This window comes from Fusarium odoratissimum (genome assembly GCF_000260195.1).
Source record: "Fusarium odoratissimum NRRL 54006 unplaced genomic scaffold supercont1.8, whole genome shotgun sequence".
Lineage (NCBI taxonomy): Eukaryota > Fungi > Ascomycota > Sordariomycetes > Hypocreales > Nectriaceae > Fusarium > Fusarium odoratissimum.
In genome coordinates this window covers 554886-575680 of record NW_022158694.1, presented here as the reverse complement: position 1 = coordinate 575680, position 20795 = coordinate 554886, and the positions used below count along the sequence as shown (strand labels likewise).

At 52.8% G+C, this 20795-nt stretch overlaps 1 protein-coding gene across 1 annotated transcript; it reads left to right on the top strand.

Moving 5' to 3' along the window:
• Positions 1-997: 997 nt before the first annotated feature.
• On the top strand, positions 998-19679 carry FOIG_05990 (uncharacterized protein). Its single transcript, XM_031204926.1, has one exon. It carries the CDS (start codon positions 1223-1225, stop codon positions 19619-19621), a length of 18399 nt encoding a protein of 6132 aa, XP_031065175.1. The 5' UTR covers positions 998-1222; the 3' UTR covers positions 19622-19679.
• Positions 19680-20795: the final 1116 nt, after the last annotated feature.

Here is a 20795-nt window from a genome sequence, read left to right as displayed (position 1 = left end):
GCCGCGGAACACGAGCAAACAATGATGGCTAAAACGGAAATGTCTCTCAAAACCATAGCGAATGGAGATGGTTAACCTGACGATCACGTTCCTTTGACCAACTTCAATCCATTGAGAGCGATGAGATCGGCATTATTCAACGTCATCCATTAATGATGTATTCTGAGAATGAATCCAACTTGTGATTGAGAGTCATCGATCGTTGAAATTCGTTTAGACTATCATCTATGTCAACAGTTTGTTGGTAAGGAATCTTTTCGGCAGCCTCCTTGGTAAGTGTCTAGATACAGTTTTTATAATTCGTCCTGGCTTGATTCTTGTCCAATCAGTTTCTTCTGTCATATCAACAAACTCTTTACATGACGCCTTATATCAAATGAAAGCGAGATGCCAACAGAGTGAGAGCCGCAACTGGTTAGATTGACCAGGCTTGGCATCCAGGTCCGAAGCAAACCTTACTTCTAGGCAACTCTAAAAAACGGACTGAGAGGAGATGCTTTCAGCCCAGATCGCGAATCAGCGCACGCCGTGCCTGGTGCTGTTGGTGCTCCCCTTGAGGTCCTGCAGAAGGCAATATGTGGCGTGCGTGGCGCCTGGGGCTTCCACGCTTTCACCTAAGACAAACGCAAAAAGATGGACTACCCCCTAGTAGGCAGGGCTTCGTAAATCAAACCATAGGGCAGCTGCGTCCTGGTTCTCGGGGCTAACCCACACGATCTACGCCTAAGATCTCTATCCCGATCGGTGCGGCACGTTCCAGTCGATAGCTCCAATAGTTTAGATCCAAGCTCTCTTCGTGAGACATGGCCCAATCACGACTCGGCGCATGCAGGTCCATACAGGGCGAAATTTTTCGGACCTGACAACCCGCGTAACGAGGCTGGCAACGATCACCACAAAGGTACCCCAGGACAAGATGAGCTCCTAGCTTAATGACGACATTCCTGGCTTGTCCAGAACGTCCTGGGAATATGGATTGGGAATGCGGACCTGTGGGCGAGAACAGCCTACCGTAGAGACCGGCTCTATGAACTATGGCGACGAAAACAGACAGGCCGATGAGAGCCACAGGATGCAGTGCAGCCGTACCGGCTGATCGTGTCCATCTTTCGAGTTCTTATAAATGATGAGGATGCCTCGGAATGGAGCTTGAAAGCCTCATACGGACTCTCTCCAACACCAAATTAATTTGCTAGCTGCGTCTCCGACGACAACTTACACCATGTTGTTGTCACGGGGGCTGCTAGCCTCTACACTCCTTCTCGCCGTCAAGGCACAAGACGGTATCGACCAAGCCGCAGTCAACATTGCCACAGGGTTTGCGGAGACTCTCATTCAACATGCTTATACTACTCTCAACGCAGATTCAGGAGGTGCTGGTGATGCTGGAAATGGTGGAAATCAAGACCAAGCCTTCGATGCGAGTTTACTCGACAAGCCACAGAATGCAGCCGACAACGATGCCACCGTCACTCAGATCATACAGGGCCAAGTTACTGTTGAGACATACACTCGCCCGGGAGGAGTACTATTTCCCGTGACACTCCTTCCACACCCAAGAATTACGCTCGCTCCGACCCGCAATGACCCTTATAAAAGGATTATTCAGGCTTATACCGGAGGTAACGATGCTACCACGAACCAGGAAATCACAATTGCCGAGCCCTCGGGAACAAGCCCGGGTACTATTCTCATCGATGTTCCTGGTACTGCTTATTCTTCTTTCTCATCGGGCCAGGCCGGCGCGTTGACCATCTCTCCTTCAAACGACAACCCGACAGCCACGATTATTTCGGCGTTGCCTAGTGGTGTTGCCATTACTGGCGAGGCTACAAGGACAATTGCGGCGGCCGGAAATGCCCCTGCGACTGTTGTTATCCAGACTCCTTGGGCAGATGTGCCACCAAGCACTCCTGGTGTTGGAGGTGCTGGCGCTGGCGCTGGCGCTGGCGGTGCCGTTGGTGGCAACGCTGGAGGCAGCACATCCAATGTTTTGGTGATTCAAACATACACCGGAACTGAGTACATCACCCAGGCTCGAGTTTCCACCATTGTTGGTTCTGGAGGCGATCAGGGCACAGTAGTTGTCCAGGTTCCTCCAGGTAGCCAGAACCCCGGTGGTGCTGTCACGATTCCTCCAAGCGACGGTGGCCATTTCACGACGATTCTCAGGCAATACACAGGAGCTTCTGCTATCTCAACTCCTGTCACAATCCTTGTTCCAACCTCGGCAGGTCAGGACGGAACAATCATCATTGAGACGCCTGGACCTTCGAGCACATCTGGCAGCGGTGGAGACAGTGATCTCCCTGAAAACCAACCGCAGGTTATTCCACCTAGCGGTGATAACCCTTATTCTACGATCTTGCGACCTCACGCCGGTTCCGATCGGATTACTGAGCCTGTGACATACACTGTACCTCCATCTGGTACCAATCCGGGAACGATTATCATCGAGACTCCGGCCGTGCGCGCTGGTCAACAGGTTATCACGCTTCCCTCTGACCCTAACAGTGGTTATATCACGATTGTTAGACAGCCCAATAGTGCCATCACTGCGCCCAACACCATTACAATCGCACCCACTGGTGGTCAGCCAGGAACTATTATTATCGAGACTCCTGCCCCTCAGCCCGGCGATGTCGAGATCACAATTCCTCCTGGTCAGGATGGCTCTTTCGTGACCATTATCCAGGGTCCTACAGGATCCAATGCTGTCACGGCCCCCAACACGATCACAATCACCGGTGCTCCTGGTCAACCAGGCACAATCATCATCCAGACTCCAGTGCCGTCTGGCGGAGGCCAGATTACTCGGGGTCCTGGTGACCCTTTTACCATTCCTGCTGGATCAGGTCAATACGTCACCATTTTCCGACCTCATAGCGGTGATCCCATTTCGGTTCCGATTACGCTTACCCAGCCAGGGGCGAATGGTCAACCAGGCACTATCATTATTGAGACGCCTGATCCGACCACGTCTGCACCTGGAAGTGGGCCTATTACCATTCCTGCTGGAGGTAACAGCCCTTATGTGACTATCTACAGGCCACATAGTGGAAGCCCTATCAGCGCACCGGTCACGATCACCGTCCCACCCAGCGGTACCCAGCCGGGGACTATTATCGTTGAGACACCTGTACCAACGCTTGAGACCCCCAAGGGCCAGAATGCGGTGACCTCCTCTGCTGCGGGTGGCCAACCGATCACCATCCCTCCCAGCAAGAACAACCCGTATGTCACGATCTACCGTCCTCATACAGGTGACCCAATCACCGTCCCCATCACCATCACGCAGTCTCCCTCAAACGGACAGCCTGGAACCATCATTATTGAGACTCCAGCTCCGCCAGCTGACACCGTTACTGAGACTGAACCTGGTGCGACCGTGACGGTTCAACCTGATAACCCCGGTGGATACACAACCATTTATCGGCCGCATACAGGCGATCCAATCTCTGAGCCTATCACCGTCACAACTATTAGTGGTTCGAACGGCCAGCCAGGAACCGTTATCATTGAGACACAAGGCCCCTTTACTGTCACTGCCACTGGTCCCGGCGGAACTGCCACTATCTACACTCCTGGATCAGATGTCAGCACCACTGTTACGAAGACCGTCACCATGACAGCTTCAGGAGGTCAGCAATCTACCGCGGTTGTTATTGAGACTCCACCTCCCGTCAAGGTTCAACCCACAACTGCAATGGTTACGGTGACTGGCCCTGATGGATATGTCACGATTACTGAACAGTACACCGGGACAAGTGTTATTACGGCCATCTTCACTACCACAGTGACTGGATCTGGCACAAATCCTGGAACAGTTTACATCGAGACACCGCCACCAATCAAATTCGCTCCCACTTCAACGGTTTCTGGCACCGACAACTATGTCACTGTCTATGAACCGTTCCCTGGGCCAGGCATCATTACGGCACCTATTACCGTTACGCAGGCCACTCCTTCCGGTGGGCAGCCGGGTACAGTGATTATCCAGACTCCTGTTGCGGACACTCCCGCGACTACACCACTGCCCGATCCTACTACTACACAGGGACCTGATGGTTATGTCACTGTGTATCTTCCGTTCCCTGGCCCTGGTGTCATTACCACGTCCTATACCAGGACACTGGCCCCTTCAGGTGGAAATCCTGGAACTGTGTTCATCACAACGCCAGCCCCTCTACCTGCTACAACTTCTGAGGCAAATCTTCCAAGTACTACGTCTGGAACAGATGGTTATGTGACAGTTTTTATCCCATATCCGGGACCGGGCGAGATCACTGCGCCCATCACTAGGACTCAGCCACCCGCAAATGGCCAACCTGGTACTATCTTCATTACCACACCTGTCCCTGCGTTCACCACACCGAAGCAGATGAATGGGTTGACAACCACATCTCAGGGAACAGATGGTTATGTGACAGTTTTTATCCCATATCCGGGACCGGGCGAGATCACTGCGCCCATCACAAGCACCCAGCCGCCCGCCAATGGTCAGCCTGGTACTGTTTGGATTACTACACCTGCACCTGCGTTCACTACACCGAAACAGATGAATGGGTTGACAACCACGTCTCAGGGAACAGATGGTTATATCACAGTTTTTGTTCCTTACCCAGGACCAGGCGAGATCACTGCACCCATCACAAGTACCCAGCCGCCCGCCAATGGTCAGCCTGGTACTGTTTGGATTACTACACCTGCACCTGCTTTCACTACACCGAAGCAGATGAATGGGTTGACCACCACTTCCCAGGGGACAGATGGCTACGTGACTGTATTCCTGCCCTTCCCTGGCCCAGGAGTTATTACTGTTCCTATCACGAGTACCCAGCCTCCTGTTAACGGCCAGCCTGGAACCGTTTTCATCACAACCCCAGCACCTCTGCCCACTGATCAGCAGAATGTGCCAACCACTACAGCTGGTGTTGATCAGTATGTGACGGTTTTCCTGCCATTCCCGGGTCCTGGTGTTATCACTGCACCTATTACTCGCACTCAGGCACCGTCTGGTGGTAACCCAGGAACTGTGTTTATCACGACACCGGCTCCTGAGACCCCGACCCAGCCCCAGACTTCTGCCCTGACTACGGATAACTACATCACCATTTACACACCTTTCCCAGGACCAGGTGTCATTACCGCACCTATCACTATTACCAAGCCGCCATCCAATGGCCAGCCCGGAACAGTTCTTATCGAGACTCCTGTTCCATTGAGCTCCAGTGCTGATACCTACGTGACGGTCTACAGGCCCTACCCAGGTCCTGGAACGATCACTGCACCAATTACCCTGACTCAGGCTCCTTCCAACGGCCAGCCCGGTACGGTGTTCATCGAGACTCAGCCAACAGAAACGCCGACTCCAACAACGCAGACTACTGATGGTTCAACTCCTCCCATTACCATCCCTCCTGACCCGACTGGTTCTTATGTGACAATCTACCGACCGTATCCAGGGCCCGGCCAGATTACATCTCCCATCACATACACTCAAGCCCCTATTTCTGGACAGCCAGGCACAATTATCATCGAGACTCCCAACCCTGATGCCAATACCGCAACCCAGACAGGCCCAGTTACAGTACCTACTGGTAACAACAACCCATATATTACAGTATATAAGCCCTACCCTGGTCCCGGCAATATTGATCAGCCTGTCACTATCACTGCTGCGACTCCTTCAGGTGGCCAGCCAGGCACGATCATCATTGAGACACCTACACCGGAGGTCAACACCAAGTTTGCCCCGTCGCCAACTTCTTCGCCGCCAGTTACCATCCCGGCTGATAACAACAACTATGTCACTGTCTATAGGCCACACACTGGACCTCCAATTACTGCGCCAATTACTGTCACTACCATTGCACCTTCGGGAGGACAGCCTGGCACCGTGATTATCGAGACACCAGGACCTGAGTCTCAGTCCGAGGCTCAGCCTACAACCACAGACAGCCCGCCTGTTACCATTCCTCAAGGTCAAGACGGATATGTGACAGTCTACCGGCCGTACCCCGGTCCAGGTGTTATCACAGCACCGGTTACCGTGACCACTATTGCGCCGACTAATGGTCAGCCCGGAACCGTGATCATTGAGACACCTGCTCCTGAGGCGCCAACTTCCTCCTCATCTGATGTGCCCCAAACTACAGCTTCTGCTGTCACCATTCCGGCTGATAACGCTGGCTATGTGACTGTATACAGACCTTACCCCGGACCTGGAGCAATCACCGCCCCTCTTACAGTTGGAACCGTTGCACCAACCAATGGTCAGCCTGGCACGGTCATCATTGAGACACCTGTGCCTCAAGCCGCACCGCAGACCACGTCAACCCCCGAAGTTACTTCTACTCAGGGAACTGATGGTTATATCACGGTCTTTCAGCCATACACCGGCACTGGTCTCATTACAGCGCCTATCACTGTCTCCACCATTCCTCCCTCTAACGGTCAACCAGGAACCATTATCGTTGAGACGCCTGTGCCTCAGGCTATAACGACCACAACTAGTGATGCTGCGCCTGTCACCATTCCGCCAGGCCCCGATAACTCGTACGTGGCGGTCTATAGACCTCATACGGGTAATGACGTTATCACGGCACCTGTGACTGTTACTACTATTCAAGGAGTTAACGGTCAGCCTGGAACCATCATTATCGAGACACCTGTGCCCCAGGATCCAACCACCACGACCAGTGATGCTGCACCTGTGACTATCCCACCCAGTCCAGACAGCTCCTACATCACTGTCTATAGGCCACACACAGGAACTGATGTCATTACTGCCCCTGTGACCGTAAGTACCATCCCAGGTGTCAATGGACAGCCCGGAACAATCATTATCGAGACTCCTGCGGCCCAGGATACCAATGCGCTTAGCACTGCCCCTGCAAGCCCTGGTAGTACATATGTCACCGTATATCGTCCGTATCCTGGACCAGGCAATATTGATCAGCCCATCACGGTCACAACGATTGAGCCCTCTAACGGGAACCCGGGAACTGTTATCATCGAGACACCTACTCCAGATGTCAACACGAAGGTTGCACAGCCTCCCGTTACACTCGATCCTGGGCCAGGCGATCAGTATGTTACTGTCTACAGACCTTACACAGGTACTGGAGTTATCACTGCGCCTGTTACCGTTAGGACCATTGCTCCTTCAGGTGGCCAGCCCGGAACAGTTATCATTGAGACTCCTGAACCAGAAACCCCTGGCCCCAATCCAACAGTTACTTTGCCTGCTGGTCCCAACGAGTCTTACATCACCGTGTTCCGACCTCATACGGGCACTGATGTGATTACTGGTCCTGTCACGATCACAACTATCGCTCCAGCCAATGGTCAGCCCGGTACTGTCATCATTGAGACTCCAGTTGAGTCTGAGCGTGCCTCTACTCCTGCTCCTGTTGATTCAGCAACCAGCGCTCCTCCTCAAGCTACTTATGTTACGGTCTACCGCCCTCACACTGGAGCAGACCGCATCACTGCGCCAGTTACTGTCACAACCATTGAGCCTTCAGGAGACCAGCCTGGAACTGTCATCATTGAGACCCCTGATCAGGATCTGCCTCCTGTGACAACCTCTGCTGGACCTCTTGCTACCTATGTGACGGTTTACCGACCCCACACAGGAGCAGACAGGATCACAGAACCGGTCACTATTACGACTATTGAGCCGACCAACGGCCAACCCGGTACAGTTATCATTGAGACTCCAGGACAGCAAGCGCCTCCTGTGACGACCACCCCTGCCCCTGCTACTTACATAACTATCACCAGACTCTACACCGGAATAGACCAGATCACAGAACCAATCACAACCACTATCCCTCCCCAAGGTGATCAGCCTGGTACCGTGATCGTTGAGACTCTGGGCCAGCAAGTGCCGCCGGTAACCTCAACGCCTGGTCCTGCTTCATATGTGACCATCACTAGGCTTTACACAGGTACAGACCAGATTACAGAGGCCATAACGAGCACCATTCCCCCTCAGGGTGACCAGCCTGGAACTGTCATCATTGAGACACCTGGCCAGCATGTGGCCGCTATGACCTCCACTTCCGCTCCTCCTTCTTATCTGACAACGACGGTTCCCTATACTGGCACCGACCAGATTAGCGTACCTGTTGTTACCACTGTCTCTCCTCAAGGCGACCAGCCGGGAACTGTCATCGTTGAAACACAGGCTCCGTTTGTGACAGTCTATCGTCCGCATACTGGGCCAGATCAGATCACCGGTCCAGTCACTGTCACGACCATTGCTCCCACAGGAGATCAGCCAGGAACAATCATCATTGAGACCCCTGGTGCGGCCCCTGCCATCACAACTACACCACCTGCGCCATCGTATGTCACTATCACTACTTTGTACACCGGAACAGAGATACTTAGTGAGCCCACGACCGTCACTACGATCCCCCCTCAAGGCGATCAACCCGGCACTGTCATTGTTGAGACCCAGGGTCCTTTCGTGACAACTTCAACACTTTATACTGGAACAGGTGTAATCACAGCCCCGAGTGCCCTTACAACGATTCCTCCTCAGGGAGGGCAGCCTGGAACTGTTGTTATTGGAACACCAGGATCATACGTCACAACGACTGTTCTGTATACTGGGTCTGACTCGATTACCGGCCCCACAGCTTTTACAACCATTCTACCCCAAGGTGATCAACCTGGCACGGTCGTTGTTGGAACTCCTGGATCTTATGTCACAACAACGGTGCTTTACACTGGCGCCGATTCGATTACTGGGCCCACAGCTCTCACAACGGTCCCCCCTCAAGGCGACCAGCCTGGCACCGTTGTCATTGCCACACCTCCTTCGTATGTCACAACAACTATTCCTTACACCGGAACCGAGCAGATCACTGCGCCGATCACAGCTACTACCATTTCTCCCTCAGGGAACCAGCCTGGAACTGTTGTCATCGAGACTCAGGCCCCATTTGTCACGATCTATCGCCCTCACACTGGCATCGACAGAATCACTGCGCCTGTTACGATTTCGACCATTGCCCCATCTGGTGACCAGCCAGGTACGATTGTGGTCGAAACCCCTGGCGCAGAACCTCCTGTCACTACATCGCCTCCTGCTCCAACATACACGACAGTTTATGAGGAGTACTCTGGCACCGATGATATTACTGAGCCTGTCGCCAAGACTACTATTGAGCCACAAGGTGACCAGCCTGGCACCATTATCTTTGATACTCCTGCCCAGCGAGTCGTGTCCACCAGTGATGCACAGCCTTCATATGTTACGGTTTACCAGCCTCATTCTGGCCCAGACAGAATTACCGCCCCCGTTACCGTCACTACCATCCCGCCCCAGGGAGATCAACCAGGCACTGTTATCATTGAAACACCAGGTTCGGAGCCTGCTATCACGTCGACGCCTGCCCCCGAGCCATCTTATGTGACAGTATATCAGCCCCATACTGGGCTCGACAGAATTACTGAGCCTGTCACGATCACAACCATTCCTCCCCAGGGCGGCCAGCCAGGTACAGTGATCATTGAGACGCCAGGCTCTGAACCCCCAGTCACCTCAGGACCCGCCCCAGAGCCTTCATACATTACGATCTATCAGCCACACACTGGTCTTGATAGAATCACCGAGCCTGTCACGGTTACAACTATCCCTCCCCAAGGCGACCAGCCTGGTACCGTGATCATTGAGACACCGGGAGCTGAGCCTCCTGTGACATCAGGACCTGCTCCTGAACCTTCTTACATTACAATCTATCAGCCACACACCGGTCTTGATAGAATCACCGAGCCCGTAACAGTCTCGACTATTCCCCCACAAGGCGACCAGCCTGGTACCGTGATCATTGAGACACCGGGAGCCGAGCCTCCTGTGACATCAGGACCTGCTCCGGAGCCTTCATATGTGACAATCTATCAGCCCCATACCGGATCTGATAGAATTACTGAGCCTGTTACACTCACAACTATCCCTCCTCAAGGAGATCAGCCAGGCACGGTTATTATTGAAACGCCTGGCTCGGAGCCCCCTGTCACTTCAACCCCAGCTCCTGAACCTTCGTATGTCACGATCTATCAGCCATACACTGGCACGGATCAGATAACTGCTCCAGTCACACTGACCACTATCGCACCATCTGGGGATAAACCTGGAACCGTCATCATTGCAACGCCTGGGTCCGCGCCTCCAGTCACATCAGCCCCTGCGCCTGAGCCCTCATATGTGACAGTTTATCGACCTTACACCGGCTTTGGCCAGATTACCGCGCCGGTCACAGTGACCACAGTCGAGCCTCAAGGAGATCAGCCGGGTACAGTCATTATTGAAACACCCGGCTCAGCTCCTCCAGTCACATCCACGCCGGCCCCTGAGCCGACATACATCACAGTCTATCGCCCATACACAGGTGTTGGTCAAATCACCGCTCCGGTGACAGTTACGACTGTCGAACCTCAGGGAGACCAGCCAGGCACCATCATCATCGAGACCCCAGGATCTGAACCCCCAGTGACATCAACGCCTGAGCCAGCACCCCAGCCTTCGTATATCACGATATACAGACCTCACACAGGTGCCGATCAAATTACCGCACCGGTCACGATTACAACAATCGAGCCACAAGGCGATCAGCCAGGCACGGTAATCATTGAGACTCCTGGCTCTGAGTTGCCTGTTACCTCGACTCCTGCACCAGCGCCAGAGCCTTCATACGTGACAGTCTATCGACCTCACACAGGCGCTGATCGGATCACTGCACCGGTCACAATTACGACAATCGAGCCTCAAGGGGACCAACCAGGAACTGTGATCATCGAGACGCCGGGCTCTGAGCCTCCTGTTACCTCAACACCTGCTCCCTCGTATACCACCATCTACGAGACTTACACTGGTACTGGTGAGATTACAGGCGAAGTGACTGTCACAACCATTCCTCCTCAGGGTGACCAGCCAGGTACTGTCATCATTGAGACACCGGGCCCGCAAACCGCAAACAAGGGAGCGAGCCCTCCTCTGACTATTCCTGCTGGAGATGATAGCTACGTGACGGTCTTCAGGCCTTTCACAGGAACCCCTATGATAACAGCGCCTGTCACAGTTACGACCATCTCTCCGTCTGCTGGCAACCCGGGTACTGTTATCATTGAAACACCTGCACCTGAAGCCGCAGCTACCACATCGGGACCTGGGGATGTTTATGTTACCGTCTACACCATTTACACTGGCACTGGCCAGCTCACAGCGCCAATTACGGTCACAACGATTGCTCCCGTCTCTGGAACTGGTACCATCGTCGTTGAGACTCAGGCCGAGGCTACCACTCCTCCGCCTGTCACGATCCCGCCTAGTGACAATAGCCCCAACATCACCATTGTGCGTCAGTATCCTGGCCCGGGAGTCATCACTGCCCCTGTGACCTCTTATGAGCCACCAAGTACGCCTGGACAGCCTGGAACGATCATCATTGAGACTCCAGCCCCCATTTCTGAGACTACATCTGAGGCACCAGGCACCAATGTTACTCTCTATACCTTGGCTCCCCCAGGCGTCAAGACTCCCATCACCAGTTACGCACCCCCACAAACACCAGGCCAGCCAGGAACTGTTTTTATTCAGACGGTGGCTACTGATGCTGAGTCTGCCTCTGAGGAAGGCAGGAACGTGACTATTTACACTGACGGTCCTGATTCTCTTACTGCACCGTACACTACTTACTACCCTCCTGGCTCCCCTGGAGATCCCGGAACCGTGCTCATTGAGACTCCTCCTCCAGTTCCTACTGGTCCTGCCTCAGTATCGGCAGTGCCCACCACTGATGATTCAGCCAGTGGCATCACAACACCTGCTTCAAGCAACCCCGATGCACTCACCTTGACTCCGAGCGATAGCAACGATGACTTTACTGTCATAGAACCCAACACCAGGTTCGCTGATGCTAGCGAAAATGTCACACAGATTATCCCCGCCACTGATGGAACCCCCGGAACACAGATCATCTACACACCTGTGGATACATCAGGAGAGTCATCCGCTGGTGCACCAGATACTGACAGTTATGTTACCATCAGTGCGACAGTAACTATTCCTGGCGATCCCTCAACACGTACCGGGCTCAACTCCGACGTCGGAAGTGACGCGGGTACCACTGGCGCGGAAACCAATGTCATCATTATTCCCCCAAGTGGTACTGAACCAGGAACTGTTCTCTCGCAAACTAGTGTTTACCTGGATCAGGCCTTGGCTGAGCACGGAAATGTGACGATCACCAGGACAGCACTTAGTGGTGTTACTACGAGGTTCACCACCTACTCGCCCCCAGCTCAACCAACTGATCCAGGAACCATCATAATTGAGATTCCAGACTACAATGTCACCATCACGAGGGCAGCTCCTACTGATATCACGACCACAATCACAACCTACTCGCCTCCTGCAACGCCTGGCGACCCAGGTACTGTCATCATCGAGACGCCTGATTACAATGTCACTATCACCCGTGAGGCGCCCGCATCTATTACAAGCCTCCGCACAAGCTACGCTTCTCCAGGAACTCCTGGCGATCCTGGCACCGTGATCGTTGAAACTCCAAACAACGACTACAACGTGACCATCACTCGCGGCGCCTCGATTACAGCGCCCTTTACCACATACTCGCCTCCTGGTGCCTCGGGAGATCCAGGCACCATTATCGTCGAGACCCCAGATTATAATGTCACCATTACTCGAGAGGCACCAGCCTCGATCACTGATGTACGGACGACATACAATCCTCCAGGCACTCCAGGCGATCCGGGAACTGTCATTGTCGAGACACCAAACAATGCCTACAACGTCACCATCACAAGGGCAGCTCCCGCTTCGATTACAAGTATATACACCACATACTCGCCTCCGGGTGCTCCTGGTGATCCAGGCACCGTTATTGTTGAGACACCCGACTACAATGTTACTGTTACTCGTGGTGCCTCGATTACGGCCCCTTTCACGACATACTCGCCCCCAGCTACACCTGGCGATCCTGGTACTGTCATTGTCGAGACACCCGATTACAATGTCACCATCACACGAGAAGCACCAAGAACCGTCACAACCTTACGTTCATCGTATGCCCCACCTGGCACTCCCGGCGATCCGGGCACCGTTATCATTGAGACACCTCTTGGTCCTTACAATGTGACGACGACTCGCGGTGCTTCAACAATCACAGCGCCGTTTACAACTTACTCGCCTCCTAGTGGGCCTGGCGATCCGGGCACTATTATTGTTGAAACTCCTGACTACAATGTCACTGTCACCAGTGATGCTGACTCTACGGACTCTGCAACAGATGTTGTCACCAGGTATAACCCACCTGGCTCCCCAGGTGACCCAGGTACCATCGCCATCATCATGCCGAACCAGCGACTTGTGTCGACTTCTCAAGATCCATCCACTACCGATGATCCTGGACAAAATGTCACTGTCTACAGGCCTGGTCCACGAACTCTCACTGGCCCTGTCACTTCATACATACCTCCTGCGAGCCGTGGAGACAACGGTACGGTAATCATCGAGACCCCTGGCCCTGCCACTCCTTTCAATGTGACAATCACCCAGACTATCAGCACCATTACAGCGATCTACACTACCTACTCGCCGCCCGGTGCTGAAGATGATCCGGGAACCATCATCGTCGAAATGCCGCCCGATCGAAACGTGACCATCACAGAGGAGGTCAGCACTATCACGGCTCCTTACACAACATATTCTCCCCCTGGCTCGCCTGGCGATCCCGGTACTGTCATTATTGAGGTGCCCCCCGATCACAACGTGACTGTCACTGAAGTCATCAGCACTATCACCTCGCCGTACACAAGGTTCTCCCCACCTGCAAACCGTGGAGATCCTGGTACAGTATATATCGGGCTGCCCCCAGATTCCAATGTTACTATCACAACTGAGGTGGATTCAAGAACAGCGCCCTATACCACCTACTATCCTCCCGGTTCCCAGGGAGATCCTGGCACTATTCTTGTTGAATTGCCTCCTGGTCGTAACGTCACGATCACCACCGAAGTCGCGAGCCGAACTGCACCTTATACAACATACTCAGCGCCGGCTAACAGAGGAGATCCGGGTACCATCATCGTGGAGATGCCTCCTGACAGCAATGTCACAATCACCACCGAAGTCCCTAGCAGGACAGCTCCTTACACCACGTATTCCCCACCGGCGAATAAGGGCGATGCTGGCACCATCATCGTAGAGCTTCCTCCTGATAGGAATGTCACGGTCACGACAGAGGTGGCTAGTCTCACAGCCCCATATACTACCTATGCGGCCCCTGCCACCAAGGGCGATCCAGGAACCGTCATCGTTGAAATGCCGCCTGACAGGAATATCACCATCACAACTGAAGTGCCCACTCGCACCGCTCCGTATACGACATATTCTGCTCCAGGAACTCCAGGCGATCCGGGCACAATTATCATTGAATTGCCTCCTGATCGCAACGTGACTACTACGGAAGAGATCCCTACATTGACCCAGGCCTATACTACTTATTCGCCGCCGGGCAACCGCGGTGATCCCGGCACTGTCATTGTACGACTCCCGCCTGACAGGAACGTGACTAGAACGACCGAGATTGCTACACTGACTGCTCCATATACAACCTATTCTCCACCTGCAAACAGAGGCGATCCTGGTACTATTATCATCGAATTGCCTCCTGATAGGAATGTCACCACTACGGAAGAGGTCAGCACAATCACCCGGGTCAGAACAACATATATGCCTCCCGCCAATCAAGGAGATCCCGGCACAGTCGTTATCCAAGAGCCTCCGGACACCAACACGACTATCGTTGATGTCGTGTCCACGATCACACGCCCGGCCACTCGGTTTATACCCGCTGCCACGAAGGGTGATCCAGGCACTGTCTATATCGATGTGCCACCAAACCACAACGTTACAATGACCACAACTGTCAGCACAATCACTCGGCCAAGCACAACGTTTGAGCCCCCTGCCACTGAAGGCGATGCAGGCACTGTACTCGTCCAGATGCCCCCTGAGTACAATGTCACCACAACGCAGACTATTGAAACAATCAGTAGGCCAGTTACTCGGTACTCTAGCCCTGCTGAGATTGGCGACCCTGGCACCGTGTATCTCGATCTACCACCCGAGTACAACGTCACTGTCACAACCACGATCTACAGCATCACACGACAGAGCACAACCTTTGCTCCCGGTGCTACCCAAGGCGATCCTGGCACTATCATCATTGAGATGCCTCCTGAGTATAATGTGACTACAACACAGACTGTTGAGACAATCAGCAGACCAGTCACTCGGTACTCGAAGGCCGGTACTGTTGGCGACCCCAACACTATCTATGTTGACCTTCCACCGGAATACAATGTCACTGTAACAACAACAGTCCCCACAATCACGAGACAGTCAACGACATTTGCTCCTGCTGCCAATCAAGGCGATCCTGGCACTATCATTATCGAAATGCCGCCTGAGTATAACGTCACGACGACTCAAACCGTTGAGACCATCAGCAGACCGGTCACTAGATACTCGAAGCCTGATACTATCGGCGATCCCGGCACTATCTTTGTTGATTTGCCGCCGGAATACAATGTTACTATCACGACTACCGTCGACACAATCACGAGACCTTCAACTACCTTTGCCCCAGCAGGTACCCAAGGCGATCCGGGCACCATAATCGTCGAACTTCCGCCTGACTCTAATGTCACAACAACTCAGACTATCTCTACGATCTCGAGACCCACCACCCGTTACTCTCGTCCAGGCACAGTTGGAGATCCAGGTACCGTGTATGTTGATCTCCCGCCGGAGTATAACGTCACTATCACCACGACCATCGAGACCATCACGAGGCCTTCAACCACCTTTGCTCCAGCTGGAACTCAGGGCGATCCTGGCACCATCATTGTTGAGCTCCCCCCTGATTCCAATGTCACAGTCACATCAACAGTCCCTACCATCAGCCGCCCTGCCACACGCTTTGCAAGCCCTGCAGCCGTGGGTGATCCTGGCACCGTTTATGTTGATCTGCCGCCGGAGTATAACGTCACTACAACCGAGACTGTCAGTTCAATTACTCGTGTCCGAACTACTTACATGCCTGCGGGAACACAAGGTGATGCCAACACGGTTCTTATCGAGGTCCCTCCGGACTACAATGTCACATCCACGGAGACCGTCAGTTCGATCAACAGGGTCAGGACGACTTATATGCCCGCCGGTACTCAGGGTGACCCGAACACCGTCCTTGTCCAAGTTCCTCCTGACTACACGGTCACTACAACTGAGACTGTCAGTTCGATTACTCGTGTCCGAACTACTTATATGACCGCCGCGACACAGGGTGACCCTAACACGGTCCTTATCGAAATCCCTCCTGATTATAACGTCACATCAACCGAGACCGTCAGTTCGATCAACAGGGTCAGGACGACATACATGCCCGCGGGAACCCAGGGTGACCCCAACACAGTCCTTATCCAGTTTCCTCCTGACTACACCATCACAACTACTGAAACCAACAGTGGTATCAGCCGTGTCAGGACCTCATATATGAGTGCTGCAACACAGGGCGATCCCAATACAGTCCTCATTGAGGTTCCGCCGGATTATAATGTCACATCAACCGAGACCATCAGCACGATCAATAGGGTCAGGACATCATATTATCCTGCCGGCACCCGAGGAGATCCTAATACAGTTCTCATTCAGGTTCCTCCTGACTACACTCTAACAACGACCGAAACCAACAGTGCGATCACTCGGGTTAGGACCACCTATATGCCTGCTGCCACCCAGGGCGATCCTAACACCGTTCTCGTTGAAGTCCCACCGGATTCCAATGTGACGACAACCCAGACCAACAGTGCGATCACTCGGGTTAGGACCACCTATATGCCCGCCGGTACTCAGGGTGATCCCAACACCGTACTTATTGAGGTCCCTGTCGACTACAACGTGACCACCACTGAAACCAACAGTGCGATCACTCGGGTTAGGACCACCTATATGCCCGCCGGTACTCAGGGTGATCCCAACACCGTACTTATTGAGGTCCCTGTCGACTACAACGTGACCACCACTGAAACCAACAGTGCGATCACGCGGGTTAGGACCACCTATAACCCCGGTGCAACTCAGGGCGACCCTGGAACAATTTTGGTTCAGGTCCCAGTTGACTATAACGTGACCACCACTGAGACTGTTAGCACAATCAGTCGAGTTAGAACGACATACAATCCTGCCTCTGTTCAAGGTGACCCCAACACAGTTCTTGTACAGGTCCCTGTTGACTATAATGTCACTACCACCCAAACAGTCAGCACGATCAGTCGGGTCAGAACGTCTTATTACCCAGCTGCTACTCAAGGCGACCCTAATACGGTCTTGGTCCAGGTCCCAATGGACTATAACGTGACAGTCACCCACACAATCACAACTATCAGTCGTGTCAGGACAACGTATGGTCCTGCTGCCACACAAGGAGATCCGGGAACCATATTCGTGGACGTACCGCCGGAGTACAACGTCACTGTCACATCAACTGTCAGTACGATTTCGAGACCTTATACAACCTATTCTGCGCCTGGCACACAAGGTGATCCAGGAACCATCTGGGTAAGACTTCCGCCTGCATACAATGTGACAACCACTCAGACGGTCCCCACGATCACTCGCATGTCTACGACATATGCCCCGCCAGCTACGCAGGGTGACCCCGGAACCTTCATTGTGCAGGTCCCCCCTGACCGTAACGTCACTACCACTGAGACTGTTCCCACGATCTCTCGACCTGCAACCAGATATGTGGCCCCGGCTACTCAGGGAGATCCAGGTACAGTTGTGGTGCAGATGCCACCGGAGTACAATGTCACGACAACACAAACGGTATCAACTATCTCTCGCGTTGCTACTACGTATAACCCTCCAGCTACGCAGGGAGATCCAGGTACCATCGTTGTGCAAATGCCCCCTTCGTACAACGTCACGTCAACGCAGACCGTTTCAACCATATCTCGACTTGCAACTGCATACTCTGCCCCTGCTACGCAAGGTGACCCCGGAACCGTCTGGATCCGGATACCTCCTGAGTATAACGTCACGTCAACGACTACAGTCTCAACTATTTCCCGGCTCACAACCACATACGCACCCCCGGCTACTCAAGGTGATCCGGGCACTTTCATCGTGAGAGTACCTCCATCTTACAATGTCACCACGACGCAGACCGTATCAACCATTTCACGTGTTGCAACAGCCTACTCGCCGCCGGCCACCCAAGGAGATCCTGGTACTGTCATTATACAGATGCCTCCGGCTTATAACGTCACTACCACAACCACTGTCTCAACTATTTCCCGGCTTACAACAACTTACGCACCGCCAGCTACTCAAGGCGACCCAGGTACCTTCATTGTGCGGGTACCTCCCAAATACACTGTCACGACGACACAAACAGCCAGCACTATTACCCGACCTACTACTATCTTTGCGCCTGCACAAACTCAAGGCGATCCCGATACTGTTATCGTGGAATACCCCCCTCCTTACAATGTCACGGTCACTACAGCTGGACCGACAACGCTTACTGCACGGTACACTACATACTCACCACCTGGCCAACCTGGCGATCCCGGTACCGTCATCGTCGAGATGCCACCGAGTCGCACAGTCACAATCACTACAAACGGCGGCACTACAATCTCTACCCCTGTTACCTCCACTTACGCTCCGGGTCAGCCTGGCGACCCTGCCACCGTGGTCATCGCAACCCCAGCTCCCCGATCTACTACATCTACAACATCTTCCAGGCCGCTCACCACCAGCAGCACTACAACTACTGCGCCGGCAGCCACTGTCTCCTTCAATTGTGACGTCTACGGTTATCTCATGCAGAAGACAGCTCTCTACCGTGTCGAGATCACATCTGGTAAGACTACCCTTATCAAGAGTGATGTCGGTCCTGGTGGTTGGATCAACGCCATCGGTTACAACCGTTTCGACAACTACATCTACGGTATGCACATGGACGATACGGGATCTCAAGTTATCCGTATTGGTGGCGACGGTGGTTGGACACTGCTCGGCACTCGTACCAATGACCGTCTCGTTCAGATGGGTGATATCGATAACCAAGGTCGCTTCTGGATCTCGAACCAGGGAGAAGGCTGGTGGTGTATCGATCTCATGCCTGGTTCGGCCACTTACGGCAAGATTCTCATGAGCGGCACCGCCAAGAACCCTCTCAACTCTGCCGACTGGGCCTTCGTCCCTGGAGGAGGCGACTTCATGTATTCCATCATGTACGACGACCAAGGCAAGACATCCACGCTATGCAAGTTCAGCCGTACCACATACACATGGACAACCATCCAGGGCTTTGGTATGATTGCTGGTCAGAACGTATGGGGAGCCGCCTATGCTTCGCAAGACGGAAACCTCTACGGTTCAGAGAACACCAGTGGTCAGATTTGGAAGTTCCCTATCGCACCTTCGGTGGGAAGTCCCAAGTTCCTGGCAACAGGTCCATCGTCGTCCTGGAACGATGGTGCAAGATGTATCGACAGTCAGACCCTATAAAGCTAAGACGCATAGGCTCTCGACACCTAATCCATTTCCTATGTCTGTTTACAGTCGGACTCTCTAAGAAGTCACGACCCGAATTCGTTTCCTATGTGTCCACTGTCAGACCCTCGAGTCCCAGACCAAGAGGTTCTGACACGAATTCGTTTCCTATGTCTGCACTTGTACCTGTACCTGTACCTGTACCTGTATCTATATACGATGTATAATAGCTAGTTATTATTAAGATTGTTGGTATATTTGCTTCCATTAATTGACAGCACTTGTCTTGTTCAAACATTGTGACCCGTATCCATCATTTCACCAGCTGCATATTCCCGCGATGTCCCAGATTTGTTCAACATCATCCGACGGCGTCAGTACACAAAGTCATTTTTTTATTTCTTTACAATGTGGATATAGATGCCCGTTGTCTTCTCGGCAAACAATCACTCCGCTTCAAAACCCATCATATCATCCTCAGTCGTGTCTCAACACTGTGACACTTACAAAGATTGGCTGCACCAGGACATATTACCTGACGCTTTACCTAGCTCAGTCGAGTAAACATTCCTACATGCGAACTGCGAAAGGCTTCAATCAAGGTTTTGAACCTATCCTTCCCCCAAAGCCTCACAGTTTCTTGCCGAGGGGCAATCTGAGACAGTGCAGTAGAGACAGTGCCTTGAGTCTATGGACACTGTCACCGTACCAGGCACTTCCTTATTGTAGCTTCTTCTGCTGCACTTGTGGTCTGGCTGCGCCTTTGTCGCCATCACCGCTCAACATCAACTTTCTCATACGTGTCTGCAGAATTTTTGTGAGAAGTTTGTAACTAGACTAGCACTCAAATGACGGCTACATCGTGCTACCTGAAGATTTACTGAGTCAGAAACTCCGAAGTGACATTCACTTAGTTCATGCAGATCAAATCACTACCCGCGTTCTAATAAACTAATTATAAGCTTGTTCTAAACTTAAAACAGGCACACTATTCATTCCTAGACTACTGTTCTCTCTCTAGAGGCATATGGCAACCTCATCTGCAGCCATGAAATCTTCGACATTCTCACGCTGATGTATAAGAGAGGTCAAGTCAAGGCATGAGGCTCTAGTTACAGAACTTGAGAATAACGAGTTGGAGAAGAGCTCTCATAGCTGTCAGCTTGATACATTTTGTTAAGATATCATA

Bases quoted from the DNA above. Each gene is read 5' to 3' on its own strand.
- FOIG_05990 (XM_031204926.1), top strand. From the start codon at position 1,223: ATGTTGTTGTCACGGGGGCTGCTAGCCTCTACACTCCTTCTCGCCGTC.